Source organism: Phanerochaete carnosa (assembly GCF_000300595.1).
Source record: "Phanerochaete carnosa HHB-10118-sp unplaced genomic scaffold PHACAscaffold_3, whole genome shotgun sequence".
Taxonomy (NCBI): Eukaryota; Fungi; Basidiomycota; class Agaricomycetes; order Polyporales; family Phanerochaetaceae; genus Phanerochaete; species Phanerochaete carnosa.
In genome coordinates, this window is record NW_006767630.1 from 3,981,613 (window position 1) to 4,007,760 (window position 26,148).

Here is a 26,148-nt window from a genome sequence, read left to right on the forward strand (position 1 = left end):
ATTATAATGCATTATATTTGACTGCCCAACGTGCCGATGAGTAGACTATATGTAGAGGAGCAGTCAATAAATACACATTATATTATATTTATAATGCTCGCCTTCAGACTGTGCTCAATACAAGTTGAGATCATGACTACCATTACTCCCAGTAAGTCTCAGGGCATAGGCGCTTGATACAGTGCACCGGGCTTGGAGGTTCAAAGAGGCCGCCCGAGGACAATGCACAGGTGGTGCAATGCACTTTTCAGCCCAATAAAGGTCAAGTCTGTTAGCAAGACTATGAATGTACAACACTAAGACCTTTTACAAACAACAAGAGGAAACTGTATGTTTACTGTGTATAAACATTTACACCAAGTTTACATGACTTCATTTACACACACGGAACTGGTAAACAGTAATAAACGTTTATACACAGTAAACAAACAAAACGGTTGGAGCCTTACTGAAGTTGCGCAAGAAAAAGCCAGGCTGTGAAACACATTACACGAGTGCGAAAAGTCAGTTGATGAGAGTGGGATTCGAACCCACGCCCTTTCGGACCAGATCCTTAGTCTGGCGCCTTGGACCGCTCGGCCATCTCACCATGAAGAGAGAACCGTCCGTGCCCTAGGTATTGCAAACAACATCGCGCAAGCCACCACACCTCACCGCTACCAGAGGGCGGAATATTTCCGATACATGTCACACCCGGATACCGTCATGGTGTCCGAGGGGCCGTTACTTCGCTGCTTGCTGACTCGCTCAGAGAGCTATCGCACGAGGGTAGCCCTGGCCCATCGGCTAGCGCGACAGTGGGCGACCATCCGGACCCACTTGGACTTAGGCTGGCATTTGGCCTCGCTCTCGCTCCGTGCCCAATAGCAACTAGACTCGGGCCTGAGCTGTACCCGTTCGATCGTGCAATGCATTCGAAGATGAAGTCTCATGATATGGATATGGGAGGTTAGTGCCGCCCTTCCACGTCGAGTCACGCTCTTTGCGCCGTCCTCGGGAATATGCGCATACGAAGACGTGCACCTGACAGTACCAGATGAGATTCTCTCGTTGATGAGACGATCACCGTCGACGATGTCGTTCGAGCACGTCGTTTTGAAGCAAAGCCTGCGGAGCAGCACGGCGTCTGGAAAACCTGGAGACTCCTGAAGAATTGAGAGAAAGTGATCATCATCATTACTACCATAGTCTACGCCGGGATGAGTGTAAAGGCTAAAGTACAGACTGTGCCCCGAGCATGTACTCGCCAGATCAGATATTGTTGACTCATAGAGCAACGGGGCAGGGCCTCTTTGTCGCTATCAATGAGCCCAAATACTGCTCTCAAGGTTCTGCAGAGAGGAATACTCTCCGGTCTATTTCGGATCTATGTAGCCCATCATTGAACATCAGCAGCGCGACGCGTAGAGCATGAATGAACGCACAAGGGGCCGAACTTCCCTCCGAGCTCAACCCGCCAGGTTCCGCGCTCCGATAAAGACTGGAAGTGGGCAACGATTGCCCGCAGCTTCTCTTGAATTGGGGGAGCTTTCCAGCCCGATGTCGTCAGGGTGACTGTCTTTACACGATCCGCCGACAGAACGGTGCCCTCCACAGGGCCTATGCTACTCAAGATGTTGGCCACGGTGGTTTCTTGTAGATAAACAACGTCAAATACAAGGACAAGGCTTGGAGAAGTGACTGAGGGGAGAAGCAGCTGGAGCATGGTGCTTGTAGTAAGACAAGTTGACATTGCAAAGCAAGACGGGGAATAATCGTCACTCAGGTGGATGCGAACAGAGAACTTCGACAAGCTCTTGTAGGCAGGAAGACATACAGGTTGCAAGGCGCCACTAAATGCTTGAGAGCAGGTCAGATCAACGTACTTAGCACACTGCTGAATGCGCACCTTCAATGAAGTCGGGATGAGCACTGTACCCATGTGCGCTGAGGTCTATGCACAGCTCATCAAGACGAGGTCCAAACACTTCGATGATACGAGCGACGCGTCGCAACCGCATAGGGCTTTGGCTGTCGAGGTTGGCAGTGATACGTCGCAAAGAACCGAAACTGTTCTGCCGCACGATCATAGCTGCGAGCACCTGCTCAAACTGGGAAAAATAGGACCCTTCCTCGATGAATTCGAGAGACTCGAGGGAAAGGGAAAGCGAGTTTATAAGGACGCTAGGCCCCATATCGGAGAAACTCCGTGGAGGGCTTGGAAATGAGGGTGGAGATGAGGCTTCTGATGAGCCTGTAATGGGAGGCGATCTCCCAGGCTCTAGAATAGTCGTGTTGAAGACAAGCTGCTTGAGACAAGGGAAAGCTGACAAGAAGGCGAGGATATTGTCTTTAAGCTCGTTTGTGGGGAAGTCGTCCCAGATCAGAAGGGAGTGGAACTCCATGATGCGAAGGCGAGGGGCGCTTTTGAGGATGTTTAGCAGCAAGCTCGCCTTTAGAATGTGTTCATTATCGCATGCCGGCCCCACAAAGCGGATCTCCTGGATGTATGCACCAATGCGCGGGGTACCGACCAAGAAATCCTTCACTGCATCAAGAGGTTGCCCAGGAAGAGGCTCCGAGTCGCTGATGCAACTGCTGCTGCAATTATGGAAGCAGTCATTTGAGTAAAGGAGAAGACTAGAAAACAGATAAGTCTGGCTGAGTGCTTGCCAGGAGCGACAGACGAGAGCGCAGCAGGACAGGGCGTCTTTATTGTTGCGCAGGCTGTCGATGACCATTTCCTGTAGCTCCACAGGAACTCGGGGAGGGGATGGGGAAGTTGCGACAGCACTAGACTTCGAGGTCGAATTCTTGTACATGCTGGGAGAACAGGGTTCGAAATATGTGTTAGAGGTTGCGAAGACGTTCGCTAGAGCTGGCCCGATGAAGCACTCAGTTTTTATGCCATAGTGCGAAGAGAATCAATATCGCAGCTAACCTAGGATAGCCAGGAGATAAGAAGAAATCTTACGCTGTATTAGCACTCTGTCTATCCTGTAGAAGCATCGAAACTGACCTCAGCTCTTCTCTTGTCGTGCGAAGAGAACTGAGGAGACGGCCAACGCACTGGTGGCTCCGAGTCGCACCTGACTCAGCTTACATAATAATTGCTACTGAAACAGGAAAGTGTAGTATCTACGCTTGATGAGTATAGAACCACTGCAAGACGAGGGTTGCAGCACGCAAGATGCGAACGCTGGCAAGCGTTCGGGATTGCCTCGCGTCTGAGTGACCACTGTCATAGAATATGTAGCGCGGCATACGAAGCAGAGTCTTTTTTGAGGGCTAGATTTGATGCTCCTCACTGCATATTACAACTGTACAAGTAATAGCATCATGGACGAACTTAAAGGCGGCGCGGAGCCGCAGTTGTACCGCAGATACCGGATTGCGTTCGACATGCTGCGCAGAAAGAGAGTTAGCGTAGATAGCGTAGTTGCAGAGAAACTGTGCCAGTGCGCATGGCATGAATGGTCTATGGTGGAGTCATTATCCAAGCGGCAGAGCCTTATAAAGGATTATAGGCGAGGAGAAGACATATATGAGTCTATAGTGGCTGAATTCGGAGTCGCAGCTGAATTAGAGCCCCACACTTTCCGACATTGACGGTGGTGACTGCAGTGGTCTGGTTATTCAAGCTGCCGACTTTCCGTGGGCTATCTGCAGCAGGGGATATATTCTATGACGCTACGCAAACTTCAGTGAAAGGATGCAATAGTTCCGCCGAATTTTACCCTGGCCATGCAGGATAGAGGACCCCCTCGCCTATTCCAAATCGTAGCTGATAAATTACGCGTGTCCCCATGGTCTTGACTGACCCGGTGGATGCAACCCGAGCGTTGTTGCGGCGCGCTTTGGCTGCGTATTCGGGTGCACCTGTCGGACCAAAAGCGTACAATTCATACGGTTCACGGGCTGCGTACGCACGTTTCAGTGATTTGCAACCAATCAATGTCAGCTTCGTCATTACTCGCCAGACTGTGTAAACAACTGGGCTGAAGAAACATGGAACGAGAAGGCGAGAAATCGAGCTGCGTAGAAAGGTGAGAAATGAGCGAAGATATCATACATACTCTGGGCAACGAAATCATGGCGTGTCACGCTCAGGCTAGGAGAGCATGTTGAAAGCCTAACAGTATAGGAGTGACTGGCGTACCAAGTGCCAGAGGTGTTAAGAACCGTCGAATGAAATTCCAGCACGAAGTCAAACTTGGCTCGGAACGTCTGGATGCACAAGTTTCATCGCATCTAATCTTATCGGCTACTTGCCTAATCAAACGTAAACGCCGTCCCCGGCTGCTTGAATTAACGAAAGAAGGTAGAGGGCCGGACTGTTCAAAATCACCACGATAGTCGCATAAATGAAATATACGATGACTGATCATGTACAGCTTAGGTACTGCTCTCAAGGCTCTGCAGAGCAGAATATCTCTCGGTCTATGTCGGGCCTGTGTAGTTTATTGAGCATCAGTAGCACGGCGTGCAGACAGAAATGAACGCACAAGGAGTCGAATATCCCTCCGAGCTCAACACGCAGAGTACTATGCACCAACAGAGACTGGAAGTGATCGACGATTGCCTGCAGTTTCTCTTGGATCGGGGGCGCAGCCCGAGGTCGTCAAAGTGACTGTCTTTACATGGCTTGTCGATAGAATGTTGTGCACCACGTAAAGCATGCCAATCAAGACGTGCACCTCAGGGGCAGCTTGTAGATAAGCAACGTCGAAGTCGAGGACAAGGTTTACGGAGGCGATTGAGAGCGGAAGCAGCTGGAGAATAGCATTCGCCATAAGGCAGACTGACGTCGCAAAAGGCTGGTAGTGGCTAAAGGTGGACATGCGAAGAGTCAAATTTGCTAAGCTTTTGCAGACAGGAAGATGCAAGGCGTCGTTGAGTGCTTGAGAGCTGGTCAGACTTGTGTACTTGAGATACACTACTCAATTGCGCACCTTCAACGTAACTATTATGATCAATATCGTATGTATGCGAAAGGTCCAAACAAAGTTCGTCAAGACGAGGTCCAAATACTCCCATGAAACGATTGATATATTGCAGCTGGCGAGTGTTCGCAGGCGAGATTGATAGTTAGACGTCGCAAGGAGCTGAGGCTGTCCGGTCGCGCCGTCACAACATCAAGCACCGGCTCAAATGCAAAACCATCAGTACATGACCTGAGAATTTTCAAACATTCAAGAGGTAAGGAGAATGGGTGCACGGGACTGCCAGGCCCTGTGCTGACGGTAGCCTGTGAGAAGTCTACGGGTGCGGGTAGAGACGAGTTCGCGATGGAGGGCGTTCTGCATATATTCGTGGTGTTGAAGACGAGCTTCTTGAGACAAGGGATAGCTGACACAAAGGCGAGGAAGTTGTCTTTGAGCTCGGTCGCGTGAAAATCGCCGCGAATGCCGATGCAGTGAAACTCCAGGACGCGGAGGCGAGGGACAACATCGAGGATATCCAAGAGCAAATTCGCCTTGAGAGGATAACGGCCACTGCGAGTCGATGACCGGATAAACCGAGTCTCCTGGACGTATGAGCCAATGCGCGGGCTGCCGACCAAGAAATCCTTCACATCCACAAGGGTTCGTCCAGAGGGAGGCTCGCCATTGCAACCGAGGCAGTTGTTGGGGCAGCGACGGTCTACGCGAAGAAGAAGACTGAAGAATAGATGGCGTTGGCTGGGTGCCAGCCAGGAGCGACAAACGAGAGAGCAGTAGGCCAGAGTCTCCTTGTCGCCGCGTAGGTTGTCGATAATCATGTCCTGTAGCTCCACAGGAACCCGGGGCGTGGGGGGTTCGCATCTTTCGGTTCGAACAGCTACGGTGGAATTTGGCTCCGAGGCCGAGCTCTTGCACATGTCGAGGCGACAAGACACAGATGCGGACGCCGGCGAACGCTGCGGTTGCTGAGTGCTGACAAGCGCCCGTGCACAAGGTCGCCGAAATCGAACAGTGATAACTTGACTGGCCAGGTCATGTCACTATCAAGCGCATACGCGACCCGTGTTTTTCTGGTCTTTGCTGCGATGTGCGAAGTAAACTGGCGCTTCTCTAGTTTAGCTAGTGCACACTGCACTCGGGCAATTTAAAAAAGCGCAGCCAAAGCCGCAGCGGCAGCAACTATAAGGCGCAGTCCACCGTCTAGTCCGGAATACTGCGGGACTCCACGTAGCTCACTGATCAAGATTTGAAGCAATTTAGCTGGACTGCGGCGCAGTAATGCTGCTCTATGACTCCCCTGGGCAGTACATCGCTCGGCGGTGAGCAGCGTTGGCGACAATAAATACCGCTGTCGCTCGTGCGTGCTTTCCCAGCTCTCAACTCATCTCTATCTGACAAATGTACGCTCTAGAGGACTTTTCGCGGCTATTTGCTGAAGCTAGCACAATTCACAGAATATGTCGTCCACCACATCTCTTATCACAGGTATTCCTCAGCGACCCAGCAACCTAAGAAATTCAACCACTCCCGTCACCACTCCCAATGTCGGAAGGCGCGGTCCTAGCTCAGCTACGACTACTACTACAGCTGCCACAGACGGCTCATATGCGTCTGGTCCGTGTCCGTATCGGAGGCCGGCGGGGCCTCCTTTGCCGGGCGCTGCCACTTGGATGATGACTCCGCCGTAGGCCATTCATATCGTGCGCATAATTTCTTGTGACGATGCTGTCCAAACTGACTCTTCTGCCGCGCAGCATGTTTCTGCAAGCTGGTAGTTGAGCCCCAAGTACGCGGTTTCACGCTGCCTTCGTCCACAGCGCCAATTTCCTCTGTGATTTTGACGTGATGGCGAGCGTAAAATTAAACCCTTAGGATATATACTGTACTTTGCATACCGTGACCGTGATGAACATACCGTGATATCCCGAGGCAACACAGCAAGCACTGCTGTCAGATCGCGATAATAAATTAGTACCATAGTTGTGCTTGTACTAGATGCTGTCGGGCCATGAACTTGGCCAACAAGAGAGAAAGTTGCGCGCGATAGATAAATAAGATATACCCAGTCGGAAAAAAAAGAAATAGTATACGAGCGTGAGGTCTAGGTCAAGCTCAAAGCGGGCGGGGCCTTTGTGGCGACCACGCTCACGTGAGAATAATTGACCCGTGGGCGCTTGCCGCGTGCATCCCCACAGGGTTGTTCTCGCCTCGCCATGTCGCGCATCCCGCCGCCTTCCACGTCCCGCTACAGCGCACGCAGCCCAGCAAAAGACTCCGTCCATATCGCCCTCAAGGCTCCGCGCGTCCTCTACACCCCGCACTAAGCCGCCACCAAGCCCGACACCAGGCAGCAGGACGCTGCGTCCCCAGAGTAGCCTCCAAGCCTCGAGGCCAATCACTCCGTCCAAGTCTCCGTTAAAGAAGGTCAAGCCTCTTCCAGAGGAGCCCCCGGCATCTCCTCAGCTTAACATCAGAGAGCAGATTGCGCTCAAACGAGCGGAGGCGAAGAAGGCACAAGCGAAGAGCGCGCCGCCCACAAATGGCTTCGATGACTTCGAGGGATTGGAGGACGCTACATCTACTCGTGATCCAAGTCCGGATGAGAACGCTATTGATTTGGGAAGGTGGTCGGTGAAGGAGACGATTGAGAGAGCACGGACGACGGGTGAGTCTTGCTTTGTCGGCTGAAGCACATCAAGTCATAGCATGATGCGTACCAGCCCTCCCTCAAGCTGTGCATATTAAAGTCCATGTTCACACGTCAGATCGTGTACTCACGCGCATATATACTGCTTTCAGGTGCCGTAAACCTTGCTTCTCGGGGGCTACCGTGCCTGCCCTCTGCATTGTTTGAGATACACCTTGGCATAAAGCCAGAGCCGCTGAAACTTGTCCCGGTCGAACCATCAATTACAACGGGTACTTCAGACGACCCTTCTGCATCTAAGCGACGCAATGGTGGTTTGAATTCTCCATCTTGGTATGAAGCACAAGATCTCGAGATCCTAAAGGCATGGTCGAACGAGATCCTTGAAGTGCAGCCAGAGATATCCATGTTCGGCTCACTGAAGAGTGTCGATGTGAGTCTTCGCTTTCGACACTGAAACGTCATCGATGTTGATATACTGATTCGACTATATGCTAGTTGCACAACAACAGACTTACCTTCCTTCCCGACTCCTTCGCTGATCTCACTGCGTTGACGTCGCTGGACCTTTCACACAACTCTTTGACGTCTCTACCTGCCAATATATTCGCTCTGCCCTCTCTCGCTGCTCTTAATCTGTCCCATAACTCTCTCACATCCCTACCCTTCTTCGCGCCGTTCTCCGACTCCGTTAATCCTCTGGGACGGACCAAGGATCCTCGGGGTGACTGGTACTGTGATACTATCACCCGTGCTACTACGGTCTTGCCAAGACTGTCCGTCCTAGATATATCGCACAACAAGTTGTCCGCGGCTTCTATCGACTATGAGCTGAACCACCTGCCCGCTTGTCTCGCCAAGCTCGATCTCTCATCGAACCCTCTAGGACAGTCTACTTCTCTCATCCGCGCATTGTCGAAGTTGGAGAAGCTTGGCGAACTGAAGTGCGAGCACGCCGACATCGGCGATGATTCCTTCCCCACGACGCTCTTCTCGTCGGAATCCACGCCCTTCTCCTCGCTTAGCGTCCTTGATCTTGGTGAGACCTACGTCACCCGCCCGGCCATCGAGGCCGCCTTCCTTCTCACTATCGTCAAGCAGAAGATTGAGTACGACGTGACGTCGGATGCACCAAAGCCTGGTGTCCTGCGCGTCATTGTTGGCAAGCGCGTCATCAAGGAGGTTTGGGAGATCGAGGCCGAGCGAAGGACAAAGGCTCGTGGGCGACATAATTCAAAGAGTAATGACACGAAAGATGGATGGGCCGGCCCACTCGGTGGTAGCTCACCAGCGAAGAAAGAAGTTGCGAAGGAGACTTGGGAGATCGAGGCCGGGCAAAGTCTTCTAACCGAGGGCGCGAAGAGGCGTGCTCGCGCAGCAGCTGCCGCTGCCGCCCCGGAGTCAGGCCTAGTGGACTCTGCTTTGTTGTCTCCGCCCAAACCTTCACTACCAGCGCTGAAGCCTGTCGAAAAGGAGGCGTGGGAGATTGAGGCGGAGCTAGGCTTGTTGACAGCAGGTGGCCGACGGCGCGCTCGAGCAGCGGCAGTGGCAGCAGCCGCGCACCAACAGCAGCCTACACCTGCAGCAAGTCCGAGTCCAGAGCCGCAGTCGTCGGCCGCGTCGCCCATACCTTCAGCAAGTTCTGCGCTTTCAAGCACACAGTACTACACTGCCGCAACACAAACGCTCACCCTGCCGCCATCCGCTGCGTTGCGCAAGAACGAGCACTTTCGTTCATTTTCCCTGGCTATCAAGCCTACACCGGCGGGGTCAGCATCCGAATTGGCACTGGCGGTCCCGACGCCGACGCTCCCGCTCGCTGCTATCATCACCCAGCCCTTCGCACACACGCTCAAGGTCCTCGTGCTTACCAGCAGGAAGATGGACAGCTCGTTCAGCCTGCCCGCAGACTCTGATGGGCCGTTCCTGCCTGCGCTTGAGGAGCTCGTGCTGGAGGGCTGCGGGCTCGGCGGCACCGTCCCCGTATCGCGCGTCGCGGCGGCCGACGCGGCGAGCGGCACGGCGCCGCGTACGAGCGAGGCACTCCTCCCGCTGCTCATGCTGCTCTTCCCGGGCCTGCGCACGCTCGACCTGAGCTACAACGCGCTCGACGGAGACGCGCTCTCGCGGGACGCCCTCGCGGCGCTCGTGCTCGCAGACGCGGCGGCGGGGCGCGCGGGGCTGCGGTGCCTGCGCCTGCGCGGGAACGCGCTCGCGGCGCTCGACGGCTTCGAGCGGCTCGCAGAGATGTTCCGGGGCAACCGCGACGTGCGCGAGTGGACGCTCGAGGAGCTCGACATACGGGACAACGAGATCGGGCGGCTGCCGCCCCCGGTAGGGCTCCTCCCGCTGGAGGTGTTCCTCGTCGACGGGAATACGTGAGTGCTGTCGAGGATTCTGGCGGCGAGAATGTTGTGCTGACGTTGCGGCGTGTAGGTTCCGCGTACCGCCGAGGCGGGTTTGGGAGCGCGAGGGCACGAAGGGGCTCTTGAGCTGGCTGCGAGGGCGCATCGAGTAGGGGGAACGCTTCTTGGAAAGCAAGGACTAGCATCTCATTCACAGCTGATAATTTAATTCACAAATAATTGCACTGCATGGGACTTGTTTGGTAGCTTCTAGCGCTGCATCATTGAATCACAAAAAGAGTTACATGAGGTGAATCCGTTGGATATGCAACCTCCGGGGAGTTAGGTTAGGGTTTCTGAGGGCCCAATCGGCGTCTACGCAGTCTAGCTCAGTCCTATACTTTCATCCTCTCTCATCCTCTCTCTCTGAGCACTCGAATCTCCGCCCTCGGATTTGAAGAGAATATACAGAACGATGGAAACCACTGCATTCTGTGCGCCGAAGAAATCCGAATCTGCACCCTGTGCCCACACGGCAACCACGGTCCCGCCACCCGCCCTTCTGTCTCAGCGCAACCGTCCCTCATTGTCTTAAGCTTCAAGTTAAATCGGCCGTCTTCTGTCCGTTATCTTAGGTACAACACCCGGATCATCACTACTTGAAGCGTGAGACTATGTCATGCGAAGGTCATCTGCTACCACAGAGCAGTCGAGGCCGCGACGGATGGGAAGACCCCTCGCTCATCTCTCCATCCATTGGCCACCGACCCAAAGCGGCGCAAAGTCTATCGTTTGACTGCTCGTGACTGTGCTTCAGGATCCGGCCATGGCCATGATGTGGGGGCCAGGTGGACACTTTGCGCGTATATATTCAGTCTGAAAGGCCCCAGCTCCCCGTACTCCAACTCTCTCCCGCAGTTTCAGGCTACCTCTGCTAGAAAAGCAATGTCCCAGCAGGCTGCAAGCACCTCCCGCATAAACTCCATCGACCCCTCGCAGCTCGCGCCTATGCACAAGTAGGTCGCGCTGCCGCACTTCACTGTAGTCAGCGCTGACTGCAATACCAGGGTACCGCAGTCGTCCGGCACCGGCGACTTCAATGTTGTCTTCGTTGGTGCTGGCAACATCATGTTCGGTGAGTCCTCATCGAGCCTGCACTTCAATCTTTCGTCCTCACGGAGCTCGTGATGTACTGCACAGGCTCAGACGAGGGTCCCTGGAATCACTCCTTCCGCTTTGAACAGTACGTGTCCTTGTGCGACTGACACATTCCATGGCTGATCACTTGTTCACAGCAAACTCGGCCCCCGCTTCAAGCTCGTTGCGCTCATTGATCCCGCGGTCGAAAACGCAGAGAAGCGGCTACAGCAGAAGCGTGAGACCTTCGTGCGTTCAGCCTATGAAGATACCAAGGTCTTCCGCAACCTCGACGAGTTCGTGCAGAATATGACGCCCGACATGGCTCCGCGGGCGATCGTTGTTGGCTCCCCACCGATGTTCCGGGGCACAACGAAGACCGGCCGGGACATCGAGCTGCAGATCCTGAAATATTTTCCTGGTGTCCCACTATTCATCGAGAAGCCCGTGGCGACAGGCGCGAGGGAAGAGCTTTCTGATATCTTCGAGGTTGCCAGGTCGATTCAGGCTAGTAGGACCATCTGCTCGGTTGGGTAGGCCATCCTCCGGCTGCAAGGCTGATCATCTGTGAGCTTAACGTCGTGACATAGGTACATGCTGCGCTATCTGCGGGCTACGCAGATGATGAAGAAAATCATCGAGGAAAATAACCTGACGGTAATCGCGACGATCGCCCGATTTGCCGCCGCTTACGAGGCCATCGCCAAGCTTGATTGGTGGGATAAGGCGAAGAGGTGCATCTGGAATTTTGGCAGTCTCTCTCTTTCGAAGGCTTACGCGAAAATGACATCCAGTGCCGGACCAATCATTGAACAGGCAACGCACTTTTGCGATCTCTCGCGCTATTTCGGCGGCGAGGTCGATATCTCGACCGTTGTCGCGCATTCGGTCGAATGGGATGACGAGCCCGGGCGGCTGTCGAAGCTACAGATCGACGAATCGGTTATCCCGCCCGAGAATCGAGTCTCGCGCGCGACGTCTGCCACCTGGTCGGTCGCGTTTCGAATCCGCTTTACAGGATGGCCCATGCTGATTTGCGTGTGTGCGCAGGAAATACGTCGGCGGCGCTGTTGGGAGTCTGAACCACCTCACTGCTTTGCAGGGCCACGATTACAGCTGCGAGCTCGAGATCTACGCGGACGGCTACCAGCTCAAGTATGTGCCCTCTTACCCAGATGGCACGTCAACTAACGGAGGTTTCTCTAGGCTCGTAAACCCGTACGTCCAGCCAGTTCTGTACATCCGCCGGCCAGGCAGCGACGCCGAGGAAGTGCACAACTTCGCGGACGACGACCCGTTCTTCTCGGAAGTCTCGGTCTTCGTCGACAACATCGAGGATGTCGAAGATTCGCCAGAGGCGGCGCGGATTCTCTCGAGCTTCGAAGATGGTGTGCGGACGTACGAGCTGACGTGGGCCATCCGCGAGGCCGCAGAGCGCTCGCGGGCAGCGTCGAAGGCGAGGTCCTCGTGAAGACGAGAAGAATACTCAAACGCAACTGTTCCATACGTGTAGAGAAGTGAATAGACCTCGTTCGCTCCGGATAGTCAGTAATCACAGTCTCGTGATCAGCCGGATGCTACTCTGGCGATGTCACCATACAGCGCAGTGCTTCGAGATTGTCTTATCGCTGCGATACCATATTTTGCTCGTAGGCCTTGGTCATGCATCTTAAGAGCGGTTGAGAAGCACTTTGCGCCATGCCTCTCAACCCATGATGGCGTGCACCACTGCGCCAAAATACGACACTCTACACTCGAAATGAGACCGCGACCCGTTGATGCAAGGGCACGAATGCATTATAAGACGTCTGCTGTCACGCCAGCAAAGCACGAACAAATCTCACTTCTGCGAGATGCGTTGGAGATGTGCAAGACGCTGGGGCAGTGTTGTAGACTACATTCAGAAGCGCAGAGTGCGGAAGTGCGCTTAGTAGAAGGACGCGGCGAGGTTATTTACAGAACCTCGAGCTCAACTCACGCGAGCAAACAAGTACTACCGAATACTTAATCTTTCATACTCTACCTACTTGGCTTCATCAATGGATCTGTGTTGACGGATTTCAGGTACGCGATGCATCGCATGCGCGTGCTGATCTGGTAGGAGGGTCTCCAGAAATGGGTGTTCGAGCATACTCACAATAACTTCTTCGAGTCGCTCTGCAAGAAAGTCTGGGCAATGCGAATGCCGATGAGTTCCCACTCACACCGCCTTGTACGGACTCTGAATCGAAGTTCTCGATTCCCGAGCTCAAAAAGTCGTCACGGGCCTATCGTTCTTGGAGCAGTTGAAAACACATATAGAAAAATCTACAAAGAGAGTACGTCCTGCATTATATCCGCCATCTGGACTGGGTAGGTGTACGAAACCCCAGCCGCCTTCAGTGCCGCCGCTTTCAGTGCCACAAAGTTCGGGCTACCCAGGCCAGTGACAGGGTCCCAGCCTTCCAGAGCTGGGAAGCCGCTCGCGTTGCACCCTGGATTGCTACCAGTCGTAATGTCATTGAACGCATCAGGATTCGCGTACAGGAATGGGTTAAGGAAGCCGAGGGTGCTCTTGTTGGCGGCGATGAGCGCGTCATTGATGAGCGTGATCATACCCGCGAAGATAGGGCTCGCGCAGCTCGTGCCGGCCACTGTCCCACTCGTGCCGTTAACGACGATGGTAACGTTCACCCCGATCGCCGCGACATCCGGGTACCCGCGCCCCGAGGTGTTGAACTTGCCGCTGTTCGTCGAGCCAATAGAGGAGAGGTAGGACTCGACGGCATGGGCTTGGTATGACGGCGTGACGAAGTCGTTGGAGAAGCCGCCGGCGGAGAACGACGCGGCGGTCTCTCCGCCAGACGATGAGGTTAGCTGGGTGGCGCCAACGGAGGTCATGCTACCGATCTCTTTGTTATTCGGGACGCCTTAAAAGGGACGTGCGAAAAATACTTACAAGGGGCACCCGGAGGGGAAGGTGGGGACGAATTTGGAGCAATTATGTGACTGCGCACCGGAGACACCACCGTCACCGGAGGCAAAGATGATGGAGGCGCCGCGGGCGCCGAGTTGAGCGTAAGCATTACAAAGTTTGCTATTCCATGTCAGTAAGTTGCCAAGTCCGAGCTGCAACACACAACTCACGCAGCAAGCAAGGGAGAGATCTCGTTCTCGTTCTCGCCGTAGCTGGTTGTCAGGACCTGCGGTGGGTTGGATTCGCCGAGGAGGAAGAGTATGATATCCAGGAAGCCGCCAAGTTCGAAGCCGTCGTGATTATCTTCGCCAACAGAGATAAATGTGACTGGCGCGCCTTGGCTGATGCTGGTAGCGTACTGGATATCGAGATTCTATCGAGTGCATCCGATGAGCGCATGTATAAGAGTGCGCCAGACAAATACGCACCGCCTCAATGCCGGCCTCGCTTCCATTCTGCGAGTTGCTGCCGCCATCAATGGTCTGAAGAGTGAAGGTCATTCCACTGAGATCGGGTTGGAATTTATCTAGGAAAGTCTGCAAGTACAATTGTCAACATTTCGTAAGCTTAAAATGTTAACTATTGTGCGCACTGCAAGATCGACCTTGTTGGCGAATTGCTCGTTGAAGCCACTGACAGCGAGGTAGTTGGAACTTTGGGTAGCCCTAGCGGTGGGTATGCCGTACAGGAATTCGATACAGGCGGGTGTGATCCCATCTGTTGAGCAAGACTTCATTTCCTCAGTCGCACGGCGCTCGAGGCCAGACCTTGTCGAAAAGGCGGGACGAATGTGGATCAGGTTTGAGAACCTGTAACACTAGTCAAACCTACGCTCATACCAAGCCAGGGCGTTACTCACGTGACCGAAGGGTGCATGAGGTCGATGTGCTCCTTAAGTCCTGTGGGAACCGAGTACTGCAAGGTACGGGTTATTTTATTACCGGTCTCGGAGTGAGTAAAGTGGTTGAAGTCGGCGTTGAACAGCTCATTCGCCAGGCTGACAGGGACGGTGATGGCGAGCCAGTCGCCGGCAGACGAGATGGGGGTCGCATTCACGCCAGCCTGAGCGAGCCAGGTCTTGACGGCATCGGAGGTCTGTGCAGTCGGCGTGACAAACTGTTCGACCTGCGTAGCAAGACTTAGCGCCGCGGGTCATGCTGGAGAAATGCACACACCTCTTCCTTACTGAGGTGCTGGCCATAGGATGGGCCATCCGGCGAGCTAACAGCGTATAGCGCATCAATGAGCCCATCCGGGTCACTGTGCGCGAGCGCAATGCGCAGGTTGAGCTCTGTATCCGCGGGAGCAGGTCCGTTGCTGACGTAACCAGGAGGCGGTGCGGATATGGCCTCGTGGACCTTCGTGCTGCGAGCCGTAGACTTCGCGAAGGCGAGCGACAACAGTGCAGAGAAGACAAGGAGCTTAGTCACCATCTTGCCTGGAGAGTGTGTGAGTAAGGAAATGATGCTGCAGCCGCGATGCTCGCTGCTCGAGGAAGCTGCGTGCTGAGTCTTATAGCGTCGCAGACTGAGCGCCGAGGGATCTAAAGCCTGCCTGTGCGGAAAAAGTGATGGTCCGACACGTCTGTGATCATGCGTTGCAGAATACACGGGAAATTCCGCAACATGTTCGTGCCTTTTTAAACGTAGGGAGCTCTGGCCATGTAGGGCGACTTGAGGGCGACGGATGCCATGTTGGCGATTAGGCCAGAAACCTTGATTAGAGACATCTGTGAAACCAGGGTTCCACCCGTGCCGTCTGTTGGAACAGGGATACCTAAGTCTCAGAGAGACGTTGGACAGAGGTCCGGTCTAGTATCCTGAGTGACTATGAGTACAAATCGACCTGACCTCAAGAAAAAAACACACATGTACACGAGGTTGGAAGACAATGGCCTCTTATAACTTGAACCGGCTAGGCGGCCTCCAAGGGGACAACAAGCCAACGGTAACCGCGGTAGAGATGTAAGTTCCACAGCTGTGATTGTTTGTCCAATTGAAACGGGGAGACAGAACGCGCGATACGTAACGAGAAGTTCGAGCATTGAATAATATATTAATTAAGGACTGATGCAGAAAGTGACTCACACTGGGTGGTAAGCGCACTTTTTTCCGGCACAAAATTGGCCAAAAACTGATTCAACAAGGCCCCAACTTGCTCCGGTTTTCACCTGAAAAAAACCGAAGGCAAAACTCGGTTTTCCGCCAGTTTTACTGTGTTTCAGACCTTTTTGGCCGGTTTTGCACCAGTTTCTCCTCAGTTTGCATCGGCGGTGAAATCGAGGAATAACTGGGCCTTGTTGAGCCGCTTTTGCCTGAGTTTTCTCGAGAAAAAAAACTGCGCTTACCACCCTGTGTCAGAGTCGAAAGCCTAAGCGCTTAAGCGCGGCCCCTGCGCGACTCCGTTTGCGAACCACCCCACTTGTGCTTGGTCCGACACCAAGTCATCGTCACCTTAAGCTTCCAATCCTACCTCTCATGAGAGATCGAAACATGCACGCCGCTGCCATCTCGATTAGACGACTCGGAAGTACAACCCCCTCGACGACTATTTCAGACTGCTCTTCCGATTTTCAGTGAACCCACTCCCGTCATGTTGTGTACGACAGCTCCGTTCTTGTACTGTATTTGTCGAGTAGAGCTCCATGGTTATTTTATTCATGTAATACACGCTCTAGCCATCCGCTACTTTATCTAGCTTAGTTTTCGGTACCAAGTCGGTATCGCCCGCTGTTGTCAGATCCGGGGTCTGCAGGGGCGCTTTCTCCTAAATCCACCATCTAGGTGCGCCCAACCCATATACGGGAGTAAAAATGCCACAAACGGAAAGTTTCAAGGCTGGGCTCCTTGGCTGATGTGGCGGAGGCCTAGTGTAGGACTAAAAGGTAGACCCACGACCGCAACGAGGCGCTGAGCGCATAGTTTGATGGGTTCCCACCAACGCATCCAAAAATGCAGAAATGGGTGTCTACCGCGAACGTTTTGAACATTCAAACACTTGCAGTATGATGATGAGTAGCACTTTGAATGTTTTCCCCCGCAGCCGTCAGGAAACTGCAGTGCCAGCTCACGTTTATGCCCCAGGACGCACGAAGAGTTCTGAGTCCTTCAGCAGCCCAAGAAGTAAGAGTTAAGTGTGTACAGCCTCTAGAACTTGAATTTCATCCAGCTCGATTGCGCAAATGTTGAGTGGTACGTAATGAATATATATCAGATCATTGAGGCTGATCTACGCGGCCTCTTCCAAGCAGTCGGCCTGATCGCACCCGTCTCATGACACTAGCACTGGTACACGCGAAGTTTCGAATAACGAGTCCCGAAAATTTGTCGCTGTCTGTCATCCCTGAGATAATAGCTGTGAAGCCATGAAATAATCTACGCAGAGAGCACGTTCTGCGCCGTATCCTCCATCTGGGTTGGATAGGTGTACGAAACCCCAGCCGCCTTCAGAGCCGCCGCCTGCAGCGCCACGAAGTCCGGGGTGCCCAGGCCAGTGACAGGGTCCCAGCCCTCCAGAGCTGGGAAGCCATTCGTGTTGCACCCAGGGTTGCTACCGGTCGTGATGTCATGAAACGCATGAGGATGCTTGTACAGGAATGGGTTGAGGAAGCCGAGGGTGCTCTTGTTGGCGGCGATGAGCGCGTCATTGATGAGCGCGACCATTCCCGCGAAGATGGGGCTCGCACAGCTCGTGCCGTTTATTGTCTGAACCGTGCCGTTAACGACGATGGTAACGTTGATTCCGACCGCCGCGACATCCGGGTACCCGCGCCCCGAGGCGTTGAACAAGCCCCTGTTCATCGAACCGATGGAGAAGAGGTAGGACTCGACGGCGGCGGCCTGGTATGGCGGCCTGCTGGAGTAGTTGGAGAAGCCACCGGAGGAGAAGCCTCCGGCAGTCTCGCCGCCATTCGAGGAGACGACTTGGGTGCCACCAACAATGGTCACGCTGTCGGCCCGTTGTCAGCCAAGTCGTCAAGAGAACGAATTGCAGAAAATACCTACAATGGGCACCCAGACGGGAAGGTGGGAACAAAGTCGGTACAGCTATCAGGCGGCAAGCCATGCTGGTAGCCTGAGACACCGCCATCACCGGAGGCAAAGAGGATGGAGGTACCGCGGGCGCCGAGTTGAGCGTAGGCGTTGCAAAGTTTGCTATTTCTATGTCAGTAAGCTGACAAGTCCGGGTCGCAATACACAACTTACGCAAAAAGCGGGCGAGGGGTCTCGCTCTCGTTGTCGCCGTAGCTGGTTGTCAAGACCTGTGGCGGGTTGGATTTGCCGAGGAGGAGGTTGATGATGTCCAGGAAGCCGCTAAGGTCACCGTCGAGATTTTCCTCGCCAACAGAAATGAAGGTTGCTGGCACGCCGTGGCTCGTGCTGATGGCGTACTGGATATCAAGATTCTATCCGGCGAGTCAGATGAGCACACATCCTGGAGTGCACCAGACCAAGGCGCACCGCCTCAACGCCGGCCTCGCTCCTGTTCTGCGAGTTGCGGCCGCCATCGATGGTCTCAACAGAAAATGTCTCCCCGGCAAGCTTGGGTTGGAATTCTTCCAGGAAAAGCTACAGGTACAGTTATTAGCATTTCGTGCGCCTGAACATTGAATACTGAGCATTGCACGTACCTGCAGATCGGCACGGTTGGCGAACAAATTGTCGAAGCCGCTGACAGCGAGCTTGTTTGAGCTCTGATTCGCCTTAGTGGCAGGGATATCGTACAAAAACTCGACGCAGGTGGGTGTGACCGCCAAGGTTGAACAAGGGGCTGGGGGATTAACACCGCGACGTTTGAGGGCGAACGGTGTCGAGACGACGGGGCGAGGGGAAATGGGGTTCGGGAACCTGTGATACTCCAGTCAATACCACGCTCGTACTAAGCTACACCATTACTCACGTGATCGTGGGATAGACGAAGTCGAGATGCCCTTCAAGTTCGACGGGAATTGAGTAGCTCGTCGTGCGAATTGTCTGCTTGCCGGTATTAGAGTGGGTGTAGACGGCGAAATCGGCGTTGAACAACTCATTTGCCTGACCAACAGGGACAGTGATGCTGAGCCAGTCACCGGCAGGCGAGATCGAGGTCGCATTCACGCCAGCCTGGGAGAGCCAGGCGTTGACGACATCGGAGGTTTGTGCAGTCGGCGTAACAAACTGCTCGACCTGCGCAGCATGGCTCAGCACTGGCGTGGGACATGTTAGAAGGAAATATGCTCACCTCTTCCTTGCTGAGGTGCTTGCCATAGGACAAGCTGCCTGGCATGCTGACGTCGTACAGCGCGTCTATGAGCCCCTCAGGGTCTCTTTGCGCGAGCGCAATGCGCAGCTTCAGCTCAGTATCTGAAAGAGCAGAGCCAACGCGAACATAGCCGGCCGGAATGCTCTCTATGGCCTCGTGTATTTTCGTTCTGCAGGCCATAGGATTTGCGAAGGCGAGCAAAAATAGCGCAAAGCAGACGAGGAGTTTGAGGTTGGACGCCATCTCGCCTTGAGACAGTGAGCGAGAGGACAAGAGTGCGGTCGCGGTTCTTACTGCCCGACGAAGCCACGGTTACACTGCCAGTGAGCGCCCGGACCCTGTCTGTGATGGTTGCATCGCCGAGAACGCGGGAAATAACACGACAGATCTGTGTTTCTTCGAACGAAGGGAGTAGTGGATGCCACTGGGCGAGGCCGCGACAAGACTAAAAACTCCGATTAAAAACGCTGTGAAACCAGAGTTCTATCTGCACCGTCTGTTCGAGCTGTGATTCTTGAGTCCAGGCAGAATGCATCTGCTTTGGCCCTCATATCATGGGCGGATTCTGAGGAGAGGGCATAAGCGACCCTCGGGCACGAACGATAGATCTTACGTTGCTCTGAGTTGCTGGCCAATGGATGAAGAGATGAACGAGTGGTCTTCCCATCCGCGCGGCCTCGACTGGTCTGTGAAAGCATATGACCTTCGCATGACCTAGCCTCACGCTCCAAACAGCAGCGACCCAAGTGCTGTAACAAGATAACGGATGTAAGACGGCTGGCCGACCGGAGTGGGAGACAATGAGGGACGGCTGTGCTGAGGCAGAAGGGCGAGCGGGATCATAATTGCCGTGTGCGAATGCAACTTTCTGTAGACCGAATGCAGTGCTTTCCATCGTTCTGCACATCCTTTTCAGTTTGAGCTGGGATTTGAATACACATATAGAATTACGAGATGATGAAGGTATGGGATTAAGTCAAGTCAGACTAAGCAGTCCTGCATAGGGCTCCATATCTGACCGAGACTTAGGTAAGCAGAGCACCGCTTTCGGCCAAGTTCTCGACGTAATCTTGAATTTTCCACTTTAAGAACAAACACTGGGAATTATATGATCCAGACTCGCCGCAAGCCTCAGGGTTTCATGTCATTGTATAAGCCAGATAAGGTGGAGACGTTGCGCGTATATCTGAAAGGCCTCAGCTCCCCGCACGCGAGCCCCCTCCCGCAATCTCTACTTCAAAGACAATGTCCCCACAGACCGCAAGTGCCTCCCGCAGAAATTCGATCGACCCCTCGCAGCTCGTGCCCATGCATAAGTAAGCTGCGTCACTGCACTCCATCGTTACCAGTGCTGATTGCAACGATAGGGTGCCGCAGTCGTCGGGCACCGGTGACTTCAATGTTGTCTTCGTTGGTGCCGGCGTCATCATGTTTGGTGATTCGTCATCAAACCTCGTCCTTGTTGTGTTATCGTAAGGCTCATGATGTGCTGCGTAGGTTCGGACACGGTCCCCTGGAATCATTCGTTCCGCTTTGAACAGTACGTTTCCTTACGCGATTGACGCATTCCGTAGCTGATCTCTCGCCCACAGCAAACTAGGCCCCCGATTCAAGCTTGTTGCGCTCATTGACCCCGCGGTCGAAAACGCGGAGATGCGGCTACAGCAGAAGCGTGAGACCTTCGTGCGGTCTGCCTATGAAGATACCAAGATCTTCCGCAACCTCGACGAGTTCGTGCAGAATATGACGCCCGACATGGCTCCGCGGGCGATCGTTGTTGGTTCGCCACCGATGTTTCGGGGCACGACGAGGAACGGCCGGGATGTGGAACAGCAGATCCTGAAGTACTTCCCTGGTGTCCCACTATTCATTGAGAAGCCCGTGGCGACAGGTCCGAAGGACGAGCTTTCTGATATCTTTGGGGTTGCGAAGTCAGTTTCCGCGAGCGGAACAATTTGCTCAGTCGGGTAGGTCACAAGTTTCTGGCTCGCTGTGCCTGCGCTCAGCCACGCGATATAGGTACATGCTGCGCTACCTGCGCGCCACTCAAATGATGAAAAAAATCGTCCAGGAAAATAATTTGACAGTTATAGCAACGATTGCTCGCTACGCCGCCGCCTACGAGAGCATTGCGAAGCTCGACTGGTGGGACAAGGCAAAAAGGTTTGCATCAGACTCGGCCTGCGTACGTCACTTGTTAAGGCTCATGCAAAGACTACCTTCAGCGCTGGGCCAATCATCGAGCAAGCGACGCACTTCTGCGACCTGTCGCGCTACTTTGGCGGCGAAGTCGACATCTCGACAGTTGTTGCACACTCGGTCGAGTGGGATGAAGAGCCTGGACGGCTTTCGAAGCTCCAGTTCGCGGAGTCGCTCATCCCGCCTGAGAACCGAATTTCGCGTGCGACGTCTGCTACCTGGTCAGTCACCTTTTTGGAAACAGCTCGGCAGGCCGATTTACATTTATGTGCAGGAAGTACAAGAACGGTGCCGTTGGAAGTCTGACCCACCTCGTCGCTCTGCAGGGCCTCGACTACAGCTGTGAGCTCGAGGTTTACGCAGACGGTTACCAACTCAAGTGCGCATACTTCTCTGTCTACGTGCTACCACTTTCTGATTCAGATATCTCTAGACTCCTGAACCCGTACGTCCAGCCGGTTCTACACATCCGGCGGCCAGGCAGCGATGCGGAGGAGGTGCATAACTTTGCGGAAGACGACCCGTACTTCTCTGAAGTCTCGGTGTTTGTCGACAACATCGAAGGCTCACCAGAGGCGGCGCAGATTCTCTCCAGCTTCGAGGACGCTGTGCGGACGTACGAGCTGACGTGGGCCATCCGCGAGGCCGCGGAGCGGTCGAGGGCGGCGACGAAGGCGAAGTCGGCGTAAAGGCAAGATTGCTCGAGTGCAACTGTACAATACGTGTCCAGAGGTGAATAGAGTTTATCATCGGTAGTCGATCGTTCGCTTCTCGAAACATCTTTCAAAGGACGCTGCCATGAGGCAGAGTTCCGTTTCTAGGACCCTGCACTGAATTCTCAGGCCTCCCTCACGTGTTTATTGAGGTAACAACCTTCTGGCCCTACTTGCAGGCCCCGACTTACCAAGTGAGTGCGTGAACATGCTCAAGCAGTTCAGTCTTCATAGCGTATACTGCAGATGCTTCAGATATCCGAGACCCGGATGGACCATGGGTATTAGTTAACAAGGGATATCTGGCCCGCCTGCAGGACCTGCACACTTTGCGGGAGGAGCCATGTATATGCGGCTTCTTTCGCACGACGGGCATTTAGTCTCCCCCAATTACATGTTCGAACAGCCGCAGATCTTTGACGTAGGCTCATCCGATCCCTTTTTCCTTATCGTCAACGCCCTATAGTGCTGTCACCATGCACTATCGTACCAAACACGGTCGGTGTGTACCACGAGCGATGTTGCTCGAGTTGAACTTCATGCAGCTGAGCTGCATGAATTCCATCTCAGGCTGGTACGTACTGTATCTTTGTTTGTGGCCGTTGAGGCGGCCTCAAGCAGTCGGCGTGATCGCACCCGTCCCACCACACTAGTACTGGCACACGAGGAGTTCCGAACTCTGTGTTCTTGAAATTCGCCGCTGTCTGTCATTCTTGGAATAGCTGTCAAGACGTAAAATGATCTACACAGAGAGTACATCCTGCATTGTACACTCCGTCTCAATTGGGTGGGGATGTGGAACCCTAGCTGCCTTCAGAGCTGCCTCCTTTAGTGCCTTAAAGTTCGGGGTGCCCAGGCCAGTGACGGCGTCCCAGCCCTTGAGAGCCGGGAAGCCGGTCGTATTGCATCCAGGATTGCTGCCGGTCGTAATGTCATGGAACGCGCGAGGATTCTTGTACAGGAATGGGTTGAGGAAGCCAAGCTGTCTCTTGCCGGCGCGTAAGAGCGCGTCGTTGATGAGTGCGATCATTCCCGCGAAGATGGGGCTCGAAAAGCTCGTGCCGTCCAATATCTTAAGCCTGCCGTCAATGATGATTGAAAGGTTCGTTCCAATCGCCGAGACATCCGGGTATGCCCGCCCCGAAGCATTGAACAAGCCGCTGTTCGTTGAGCCGATGGAGGAGAGGTAGGATTTGACGGCATCGGCCTGGTATTTCGGCCTAAAAAAGAAGTCGGAGAAGCCGCCGGAGGAGAACGGTGCGGCAGTCTCACCACCGTGTGACGAGACGAGTTGGGTTGCACCGACGCTGGTCACGCTGCCAGTCTGTTGTTAGCTAGGTCGCCAAGAGAAGGATGCGTGAGAAACACTTACAAGGGGCATCCAGAGGGTGAAGTTGGAACAAAGGTGGCGTTGCAAGTTTGAGACTGCAAGCCAGAGACACCGCCGTCACCGGAGCCAAAGAGGAGGGACATACCGCGGGCGCCAAGTTGAGCGTAAACATGGCAGAGTTTGCTATTCCATATTAGTGAGCTGTCAAGTCTGGCTTGCAACACACAAAAACTTACTGGGAAAGCTTACGAGGCAGATCGGACTCGTCAAAACCGTAGCTGGTCGTCAGGACCTGCGGCAGCTTGGATTCGCCAAGGAGGAAGAGGGCCATGTCTAGGTGGCCGTCAAGATCCCCGTCCGTGTTGTTAGGACCAGCAGAGATGAACGTGGTTGGCACGCCATGACTGATGCTAATAGCGTACTGGATATCTGAATTCTATCGAATGCGACAAATGAACGCATATTTAGAAGTGCGCAAGACAAATACGCACTGCCTCAAAACCAGCCTCGCTCCCGTTTTGCGGATTGGTGCCGTTATCGATGGTCTGAAGAGTGAAGGTCGCCCCCTTAATGTCAGGTTGGAATTGTTCCAGGAAGGTCTGCAGGTACAGTTGTCAATATGGCGTGCGTTCAAACATTAAGCATCCTGCGTACCTGAAGATCGGCTTGGTTGGCGAACTCATTCTCGAAGCCGCTGACAGCGAGTTGATTGTGGCGCTGGGTCACCTTGATGGGGGGAATGTCGTACAGAGACTCGACACAGGCAGGTGTAACCTCCGAGGTCGAGCAATTCGCTGGGTGTTTAGTGGCACGGCGCTCGAGGTCAGACGATGTCGAGACGACAGGGCGAAGGGAGACCGGGCTCGGGAACCTGTGACGACAGTCAAAGTCACATTCGTACTAAACTGCTGCCTGCACCATTACTCACGCGACCATAGGGTGCACGAGGTCGATGTGGTCCTTGAGTTCGGTGGGAATTGAGTATTTCATCGTGCGAATTGTCTGCTTGCCGGTCTCGGAATGGGTGTAGATAGCGAAGTCGGCGTCGAACAGCTTGTTCGCCTGATTGACAGGGAGAGCGATACTGAGCCAGTCGCCGGCAGCCGAGATCGGAGTCGCATTCACACCGGCGTGGTTGAGCCAGGCCTTGACGGCATCGGAGGTCTGCGCAGTCGGCGCGGCAAACTTCTCAACCTGAGTAGCACGGCTCAGCACCAGATGACATGCTGAAGAGAAATGTGCGCACATCTTCCTTGCTGAGATGCTCGCCGTAGGCCAAGCTGCCCGGCGTGCTGACGTTGTACAGCGCATCGATAAGCCCATCCGGGTCACTCTGCGCGAGCGCAATGCGCAAATTGAGCTCCGTATCCGCGGGAGCAGGCCCTTTGCTGACGTAACCCTGAGGTGGCGCGGATACGGACTCGTGGACCTTCATGCGGCAATCCATCGACTTCGCGAATGCGAGAGAGCACAGCGCAGAGAAGACAAGAAGCTTGGTCGGCATCTTTCCTGGAGAGTGTGAGCTGGAGAGTAATGTTGCAGCCACAATGCTTACTGCTCGAGGAAGCTACGCGCTGTCTTTTATACCGTGGCAAACTGAGCGCTGTGTCTTAAAGCCTGCCTGTCTAAGCCCAGTGTGGTCCAATATGTCTGTGATCATGCGTTGCAGCACATACAGAAAAGCCCGCGACAGGTCTGAGCTCTTTCGAACGAAGGGAGCTCTGGGAATGTAGGGCGACGGCTGGAGCTTGGGCGAGATGTCTTAGTGACTCAGCTATACATTTTGATTAGAAACATTGTAAAACCAGGACTCTACCCGCGCACAAGTCTTAGAGAAGTTGGACAGAGGACTAGGGGGCCAACATATCCCCTCGAAGGGGATAAAAAGCCGACGGACATCGCAGTAGAGGTGTAATTTCGGTATTGCGACTGTTCCTTCATCTGAAAAGGGGAGATAGAAACGAATCCGGGTATGTATAAATAGTGCCCAAAGTCGAAAGCGTCACCGCGGGCGCGGCCCCATCCGCGAAACACTCCGCCCGTGACTGATCCGACATCAAGCCACCGTCACCTCCTATCTCTCATGTGCGAAGATCAAAACATTACGCTCAGAAGAAACACCCAAGTTCCGCGTCGGGTCGACACTCGTCGGGCGCCTTGACTGACACCAGGACGGGTCAACTCATCTAGATACCATTTGGGACACCGACGTGCAAGAACTTGAAAGTGCACTTCGGTCCGTACGGTAGCGCTCATGATGCGAGTTCGAGATTTATCATCTATGCCGCCGCCCAGTTCCAGTTTGGCGACGTTGCACTTTAGTTCGCGCTCGTGCATGCGCATACACGTACATTCATGTCTGTGCATCTGCATGCATTTTTGGGCACTCTCAGGCAATATGTTGCATGGGTGCTCACCTCTCAAATGAAAACGAGTTTTTGCATGTTTCTAGTTTACAACATGCTGATTTTTGTCCATGCCCAACCTTCATACAGCTGTGTAAATTTCATCTGTCACATGCCATACAGTTATCCACTGCTCCTTGATACACCACCATTCCTTGATACAGTGTGCAGTTCAAAGCTTTCAGGGTGTGTTAAATTAGCAGAAAATCATGGTATGTGTATCCTTTCTGGAACTCTTGCAGAGTGATGCTAG

General features: G+C 53.9%; 9 protein-coding genes and 1 non-coding gene across 10 annotated transcripts; 4 read left to right on the forward strand and 6 right to left on the reverse strand.

The window, feature by feature from the left end:
• Nucleotides 1-509: 509 nt before the first annotated feature.
• PHACADRAFT_t40 lies at nt 510-589 on the reverse strand. The gene has a single exon. It is a non-coding gene; the product is annotated as a tRNA-Leu (tRNA).
• Nucleotides 590-1,163: 574 nt separating this feature from the next.
• PHACADRAFT_207473 (uncharacterized protein) lies at nt 1,164-2,997 on the reverse strand. The gene is made up of 3 exons (XM_007393922.1): nt 1,889-2,997; nt 1,425-1,839; nt 1,164-1,366 (listed from the first exon to the last, which is right to left on the reverse strand). Exons 1-3 carry the CDS (start codon nt 2,799-2,801, stop codon nt 1,324-1,326), a joined length of 1,371 nt encoding a protein of 456 aa, XP_007393984.1. The 5' UTR covers nt 2,802-2,997; the 3' UTR covers nt 1,164-1,323.
• Nucleotides 2,998-4,478: 1,481 nt separating this feature from the next.
• Nucleotides 4,479-5,843, reverse strand: PHACADRAFT_182947 (uncharacterized protein). Its single transcript, XM_007393923.1, has 2 exons — nt 5,011-5,843; nt 4,479-4,915 (listed from the first exon to the last, which is right to left on the reverse strand). The coding sequence occupies exons 1-2, from the start codon at nt 5,837-5,839 to the stop codon at nt 4,524-4,526; spliced, it is 1,221 nt and encodes a 406-aa protein (XP_007393985.1). The 5' UTR covers nt 5,840-5,843; the 3' UTR covers nt 4,479-4,523.
• A 536-nt stretch (nt 5,844-6,379) lies between these two features.
• On the forward strand, nt 6,380-6,610 carry PHACADRAFT_159775 (uncharacterized protein; the record flags this gene model as incomplete). The annotated part of the gene is made up of 1 exon (XM_007393924.1): nt 6,380-6,610. One exon carries the CDS (start codon nt 6,380-6,382, stop codon nt 6,608-6,610), a length of 231 nt encoding a protein of 76 aa, XP_007393986.1.
• Nucleotides 6,611-6,644: 34 nt separating this feature from the next.
• PHACADRAFT_159776 (uncharacterized protein) lies at nt 6,645-9,951 on the forward strand (the record flags this gene model as incomplete). The annotated part of the gene is made up of 5 exons (XM_007393925.1): nt 6,645-6,693; nt 7,183-7,587; nt 7,722-7,883; nt 7,911-8,002; nt 8,068-9,951. The coding sequence occupies 5 exons, from the start codon at nt 6,645-6,647 to the stop codon at nt 9,949-9,951; spliced, it is 2,592 nt and encodes an 863-aa protein (XP_007393987.1).
• A 506-nt stretch (nt 9,952-10,457) lies between these two features.
• On the forward strand, nt 10,458-12,592 carry PHACADRAFT_253171 (uncharacterized protein). Its single transcript, XM_007393926.1, has 8 exons — nt 10,458-10,930; nt 10,982-11,049; nt 11,115-11,157; nt 11,210-11,584; nt 11,642-11,785; nt 11,846-12,040; nt 12,102-12,206; nt 12,258-12,592. The coding sequence occupies exons 1-8, from the start codon at nt 10,860-10,862 to the stop codon at nt 12,520-12,522; spliced, it is 1,266 nt and encodes a 421-aa protein (XP_007393988.1). The 5' UTR covers nt 10,458-10,859; the 3' UTR covers nt 12,523-12,592.
• Nucleotides 12,593-13,302: 710 nt separating this feature from the next.
• On the reverse strand, nt 13,303-15,440 carry PHACADRAFT_207476 (uncharacterized protein; the record flags this gene model as incomplete). Its single annotated transcript, XM_007393927.1, has 7 exons — nt 13,303-13,932; nt 13,990-14,127; nt 14,178-14,380; nt 14,436-14,543; nt 14,600-14,816; nt 14,867-15,132; nt 15,183-15,440. 7 exons carry the CDS (start codon nt 15,438-15,440, stop codon nt 13,359-13,361), a joined length of 1,764 nt encoding a protein of 587 aa, XP_007393989.1. The 3' UTR covers nt 13,303-13,358.
• A 1,777-nt stretch (nt 15,441-17,217) lies between these two features.
• Nucleotides 17,218-19,521, reverse strand: PHACADRAFT_253175 (uncharacterized protein). Its single transcript, XM_007393928.1, has 7 exons — nt 19,228-19,521; nt 18,907-19,172; nt 18,638-18,854; nt 18,468-18,575; nt 18,213-18,412; nt 18,012-18,161; nt 17,218-17,955 (listed from the first exon to the last, which is right to left on the reverse strand). The coding sequence occupies exons 1-7, from the start codon at nt 19,489-19,491 to the stop codon at nt 17,382-17,384; spliced, it is 1,779 nt and encodes a 592-aa protein (XP_007393990.1). The 5' UTR covers nt 19,492-19,521; the 3' UTR covers nt 17,218-17,381.
• Nucleotides 19,522-19,850: 329 nt separating this feature from the next.
• On the forward strand, nt 19,851-22,612 carry PHACADRAFT_207478 (uncharacterized protein). Its single transcript, XM_007393929.1, has 8 exons — nt 19,851-19,932; nt 20,616-20,683; nt 20,746-20,788; nt 20,841-21,215; nt 21,268-21,411; nt 21,474-21,668; nt 21,722-21,826; nt 21,881-22,612. Exons 1-8 carry the CDS (start codon nt 19,883-19,885, stop codon nt 22,134-22,136), a joined length of 1,236 nt encoding a protein of 411 aa, XP_007393991.1. The 5' UTR covers nt 19,851-19,882; the 3' UTR covers nt 22,137-22,612.
• Nucleotides 22,613-22,902: 290 nt separating this feature from the next.
• On the reverse strand, nt 22,903-24,994 carry PHACADRAFT_207479 (uncharacterized protein; the record flags this gene model as incomplete). Its single annotated transcript, XM_007393930.1, has 7 exons — nt 22,903-23,476; nt 23,533-23,673; nt 23,727-23,926; nt 23,982-24,089; nt 24,145-24,361; nt 24,419-24,684; nt 24,737-24,994. 7 exons carry the CDS (start codon nt 24,992-24,994, stop codon nt 22,903-22,905), a joined length of 1,764 nt encoding a protein of 587 aa, XP_007393992.1.
• Nucleotides 24,995-26,148: the final 1,154 nt, after the last annotated feature.

Excerpts from the sequence above, each read along its gene's own strand:
- PHACADRAFT_207473 (XM_007393922.1), bottom strand. The coding sequence starts at position 2,801 with ATGTACAAGAATTCGACCTCGAAGTCTAGTGCTGTCGCAACTTCCCCA. Across the intron at positions 1,840-1,888 it reads TCATCCCGACTTCATTGAAG|CATTTAGTGGCGCCTTGCAA; the intron begins GTGCGCATTCAG and ends CCTGCTCTCAAG. Across the intron at positions 1,367-1,424 it reads GGAGGGAAGTTCGGCCCCTT|ATCCGAAATAGACCGGAGAG; the intron begins GTGCGTTCATTC and ends TGGGCTACATAG.
- PHACADRAFT_182947 (XM_007393923.1), bottom strand. The coding sequence starts at position 5,839 with ATGTGCAAGAGCTCGGCCTCGGAGCCAAATTCCACCGTAGCTGTTCGA. Across the intron at positions 4,916-5,010 it reads ATATCAATCGTTTCATGGGA|TGTATCTCAAGTACACAAGT; the intron begins GTATTTGGACCT and ends GCAATTGAGTAG.
- PHACADRAFT_253171 (XM_007393926.1), top strand. The coding sequence starts at position 10,860 with ATGTCCCAGCAGGCTGCAAGCACCTCCCGCATAAACTCCATCGACCCC. Across the intron at positions 11,158-11,209 it reads CACTCCTTCCGCTTTGAACA|CAAACTCGGCCCCCGCTTCA; the intron begins GTACGTGTCCTT and ends ACTTGTTCACAG. Across the intron at positions 11,585-11,641 it reads AGGACCATCTGCTCGGTTGG|GTACATGCTGCGCTATCTGC; the intron begins GTAGGCCATCCT and ends GTCGTGACATAG.
- PHACADRAFT_253175 (XM_007393928.1), bottom strand. The coding sequence starts at position 19,491 with ATGGCGTCCAACCTCAAACTCCTCGTCTGCTTTGCGCTATTTTTGCTC. Across the intron at positions 19,173-19,227 it reads AGCACCTCAGCAAGGAAGAG|GTCGAGCAGTTTGTTACGCC; the intron begins GTGAGCATATTT and ends CATGCTGCGCAG. Across the intron at positions 18,855-18,906 it reads TTCGTCTATCCCACGATCAC|GTTCCCGAACCCCATTTCCC; the intron begins GTGAGTAATGGT and ends GGAGTATCACAG.
- PHACADRAFT_207478 (XM_007393929.1), top strand. The coding sequence starts at position 19,883 with ATGGATGAAGAGATGAACGAGTGGTCTTCCCATCCGCGCGGCCTCGAC. Across the intron at positions 19,933-20,615 it reads CATCCGCGCGGCCTCGACTG|GGTGCCGCAGTCGTCGGGCA; the intron begins GTCTGTGAAAGC and ends TTGCAACGATAG. Across the intron at positions 21,216-21,267 it reads GGAACAATTTGCTCAGTCGG|GTACATGCTGCGCTACCTGC; the intron begins GTAGGTCACAAG and ends CACGCGATATAG.